Source organism: Oncorhynchus nerka, linkage group LG2, assembly GCF_034236695.1.
Source record: "Oncorhynchus nerka isolate Pitt River linkage group LG2, Oner_Uvic_2.0, whole genome shotgun sequence".
In the NCBI taxonomy this organism is placed as follows: Eukaryota; Metazoa; Chordata; class Actinopteri; order Salmoniformes; family Salmonidae; genus Oncorhynchus; species Oncorhynchus nerka.
Genome location: NC_088397.1, coordinates 30,175,452 through 30,180,179, shown reverse-complemented (window position 1 = coordinate 30,180,179; position 4,728 = coordinate 30,175,452). Strand labels below are relative to the sequence as shown.

General features: G+C 40.2%; 1 protein-coding gene across 2 annotated transcripts in view; it reads left to right on the top strand.

Moving 5' to 3' along the window:
* The window catches only part of LOC115134056 (zinc finger E-box-binding homeobox 2-like), an 85,862-nt gene extending 81,716 nt beyond the window's left edge, over positions 1–4,146 (top strand). The window contains exons 9-10 of one of the 2 annotated variants that reach the window (XM_065025741.1): positions 249–429; positions 2,062–4,146. In XM_065025741.1, coding sequence (XP_064881813.1) covers positions 249–429; positions 2,062–2,639 — 759 coding nt within the window. In that variant the 3' untranslated portion in view covers positions 2,640–4,146. The remainder of the gene's footprint in view (positions 1–248; positions 430–2,061) is intronic. The other variant, XM_065025744.1, reaches the window with a different exon arrangement.
* Positions 4,147–4,728: the final 582 nt, after the last annotated feature.

Sequence of the window (4,728 nt, the reverse complement as noted above, 5' to 3'; positions counted from 1 at the left end):
GATGTGGATTCAAATATATGGAGATTGAAATTAAAAAAAAAAGAAAATAATAAAACATTCAGGGTTGATTCTCAACCATTACAATGTAGCCTGCTTTTTATATATTTATTTGCTTATTTACACCTGAGGTCTGTAATGGTGTTTGCAACTAGGCCAAACAGGAAGTTCCACTCTGTCTTTCATGCAGGCAAGGCACGGTACCTGTGTTTAGTTGACACGTGTGGATTGATAAACATGTCCTTTTCTAGGGGGAGCTGCTCGACGGAACAGCCGATTACATGTCAGGACTGGATGACATGACCGATTCAGACTCCTGTCTGTCCCGGAAGAAGATTAAGAAGACAGAAAGTGGTATGTACGCGTGTGACTTGTGCGACAAAACATTCCAGAAGAGCAGTTCCCTCCTAAGACACAAATATGAACACACAGGTATATACTGTTCCGGAACACTTATTTTACCCCGTTGCTTTCATTTCTAATGTGTTGTGTGACTAAACCCTTTCAATTGTTTCATTTTGGTTCATTCCCCACTTCTTTCTCGCTCTGTTCTTTTTTTTTCTTCAGTTGTGTGTAAAAATCGAGACCTAACTTGTTTCTTCATTGACAGGGGCGAGGAGATGTACTCGCTCAAATATGTCGTGCAAAGACGTTACGTTACCGGGGTTATGCCAGAAATACCTTTTCTCTGCGTGTATGAGCGCAAATCAAAATGGGATAGAAAGTTCCGGAATAAATGTTGCATCATTGCTTTGCATAATGCATGAGGGCACTGTCTGAAGTAAATGTCATCCTGGGCCGTTCCTAATTATAGCCATCACATGCTACTTTATGAACCCTATTATGATGTGCAAAACACACTCGGCGCACCCACATATAACTAGTAAAGAGACAGAGACAGACTGCTGACAGTATCACTTGACCTAAACGGTCCTTTGTTGACTTATCACCCTAATCAGTGATCGATCGGTTTAACCCACTGAACATTCGTGTGTTGATGCCATTTTTTAAATAAAAAATAAATAATAATAATTGCACTTCCCACAATGAAACTCTTTCACTAAAAGTTGCGTCGTCCCTCGCACACATGACTCTGTGCATGCACGCAGCAGAACATGCTTGATGTAGCCTGCAGTTGATCTGGTTGTTGTATTAGGTGTGTGTTGCAAGAACGGCAGTTATGGAAAGTGTCAAAGGCATTCCACGGCTGTTTGTGGCTAGGAATTGGCCAGATGTGTTTTGGCGGCACAAGTGGCGCCACGAGCTGATTGAAATGCCAAAGGAGAAACTCTGTCTTATGATTTGTGTCAGATAGACTGTTATATTTCCGGATTTGCTGAGGTGTAGTAAATTAAAAAGGGGTGCAACTGTCCCCGACTCCCCACCCCATGATATACACCATGACCAGCCACCATTGCTGGCTGCTGGGAGAGTTTTTATTCAGCCAGATCATTTGGTAGCATGATGTAATGAAATGACACTCCATCAATGTAGGGCGGCTCGAGTTTCTCGTCTCACACTTTTGCATTCAGGGTATCCCATCTTACATGGTGAGTAGAGATGAGTCCCAATATAATTGAGGGACAGAGGCGTCTAGAAACGACAATTCTTCTTCTGAGATTATCAGGGTAGCCATAGGAGTCTCTTGTTCAATTCTCATCTCCTATTTGTTGACTTATTTGTCACGGCTTTCTGTTTGTTTAGTTTGTGGTGGTTTATTTATGTTGCATCCATCAGTGTGGCACTTACGCCGAAAAAATAGGTGTTTGTGATTCTGTTCCTCCATGCTTTAGCGATAGGAGGGAATTTCATAATGTAAACACATGACAGACCCTGTGGTTTATTTAAGCTGTTTATCCCCTCATTTGGAATAAACAAATAAGTTACGACACAGCTAGCATGGAAATTGTAATGATAGTTCAAGTTGCTTCGTACCATTCGAATCATCTGAATGTACTTTTAGTTTGTGTTTGTTCTCCTCTTGATGTTTATAATTGTGTGAAATGTAGCGAGGCGAGCGGGGAAACTCATGTCTGCTTTCCTCTCCCTTTTGTGTCTCCTCAGGTAAACGGCCACACCAGTGTCAAATCTGCAAGAAGGCATTCAAACACAAGCACCACCTTATAGAACATTCACGACTGCACTCTGGCGAGAAACCGTACCAGTGCGACAAGTGCGGTAAGCGCTTCTCTCACTCCGGCTCTTACTCCCAGCACATGAACCACCGCTACTCTTACTGCAAGAGGGAGGCCGAGGAGAGGGAGGCGGCCGAGAGAGAGGCCCGGGAGAAGGGCCACCTAGAGCCCACAGAGCTACTATTGAGCCGGGCCTACTTACAGGGTATGACTCCTCAGGGCTACCCCGACCTGGAGGACCGCGAGGGCATTCTGAGGGAGGGCGGGATGAACGGAGGCATGAGAGATCGCCAAAAGGAAGTTGAAGGAACGTACGCGAAAATAGGACGTAGGGAAGAGGACTTTGAGGAGGAGGAAGAGGAGAGCGAGAACAAGAGCATGGACACAGATCCAGACACGTTGAGGGATGAGGAGGAGAACGGCGAGCACTCGATGGACGATAGTTCTTTTGACGGGAAAACAGAAACCAAATCGGATCACGAGGACAACATGGAGGATGGCATGTAATAAAACTACTGCATTTAAAAAGCTTCCCATCTTACTTTTCTGTTCAGTATTGTTACCTGCTTGGTTTTTGACGCTGCTGTGTTGAAGCTGTACATGCACGTGCCTGAAGCTTCTAGGAAGCTTTGTATTGAAGGACTCAAGGGGTGGTGGTTGTATGGATTTGAAGTTTGATTTTGGGGTGGGTGGGGGGAATTGTGTAAGAAGAGGCTGCATTATGCAAAAATGAAAAATGAATAAATGAATCCATTTTTTAAAAATTGTACAGTATTAAGGCCTAAAAATATGTGTGGTGCTAACATCCTAAAAACTCTGTGTCCCATAGTCTTTATAGCACAAACTAGTGACTTGTACAAATTGCACTTCGCTTCTATAATCACTACAAAAAAATAATAAAAAAGTATTGCCTATGTATATATTTATACAGTGTTGAAAAAAGCAGTAGTGTCCACACTACAGTCCATCGGTTGTATTACTTATCTTTCACTTAATGTGTTGTCTATAGTTTTTGCCCTGTCGTCAGGCCAGCTAGCCACACAGTTTTAGGCCTCGGAATTTCTCTGTGAAGGAACTTAACAGATATTACCTGTTTGATTTTTAAGATACTGAAGTCTTAAAGAGACCTTGAAATGGATGGGGAAACGGTTTGGCAGTACAGTGCAGTAGATGGAAGGATCGTGAGAACAATGAAGGAGAAAGCCTTTGTAAGGTGTTTTTGATAAGAAAAAGCCTTATATGCAAACCTTTTAATCTGTGTGTTTCTGCAAGTGCCATCCTTGTATTGTGTGAAAGGAGGGTGACACATGTTACCTCTTCACCAGCTTCGGTATTAAGAGATAGCTCACCTTGATCTTTCAAGCACCCATGTCAGTATTAGGACACTAGGCAGCAGCTCCTTAGTTTACATATGTCTGTGCAATTTTCAGGTTTATTTCATTAACTTTTGTCAGTATTACACCAAACAATTTTTTGAAACAACAAAATTGCATTCATTTTGTTTGTAGGTTGAATAACATTTTATTTATGTGGCCCATTTTATATTTCCTAATTTTATTTATTTCATACTGTAGTGTACAGTATTATAGTTCTTCAATATATAGATATATTTTAGTAAAAATGAACTTGGCGTTGATCATTGGGGCAAATTTTACGTAAAGAGAGCATTTATTGTGTTTTGAAACATTAATTGTGAAATGCAAATTTTCAACTATATTATTTTGTTTTATTTCCTTTATTTTCCAATTACTGGAAATTCCAAATTTGGGAACTTTTATACAATATTGTGAAAACACTGTATTTTTAACTAAAAAAATTCCACTTTCTTCATCTTTTTTTTTTTTTTTTTGCTAAAAAAAATGAAGAGGGACTGTTAAGATACAATGTATGATACCATGACTGAAGAAAATCTTTCCTGAAATGTCTTTGTAAAAGTATTATTGAATTTTTCATTTGTAATTTCTCTTGGAAATGACCATGCTCGAATAAAAGTAGCCAAATTACAGAACACAAAGGCCTTATGTTTCATCTTTTTTTCTCGTGCTTTTGTAGCAGTGCCACATAACTACACCTGTCACTCAGAAAAGGAGTTGTCTGAAAGTAAAAGACCCACATTCCCCCAAAATTGGGAGTTTGCCTCGTATGAATCCAACTTTCAACACACTGAGTCACACAATAATTCATAATTTTTTTACAATTATTTTCAATACTTTTATAACATTCAATAAATGGTTGTTTAATGACAAGTCACATGGCCAAGAGAGAAAAAAAAGCAAAGAAACAAATTCAGTCACTGAATTGAAAAGTGGACGTCAGCTACTGTAAAAGTACTTTCGCGTGAAGATACTTACAGCTATTAACCGCTCACACTGCACACGCAGATTCAAAGCAACATCAAAAGGCTAAGAAGATGAAAGGGGGAAAAGGTTGAGCAATGCCAAACGCAGAGCATGCTTTTGCATATTCCAATTTTCATATTGATCCTGATGCCATCTGATCGCTCGGCGCTGTCTCACAGATAAAAGGGGAGGTCTTAAATGATTAGCCCATTGAATTGAACCACGTACTGTTAACTGTTGGGACGATTAAGAATGCA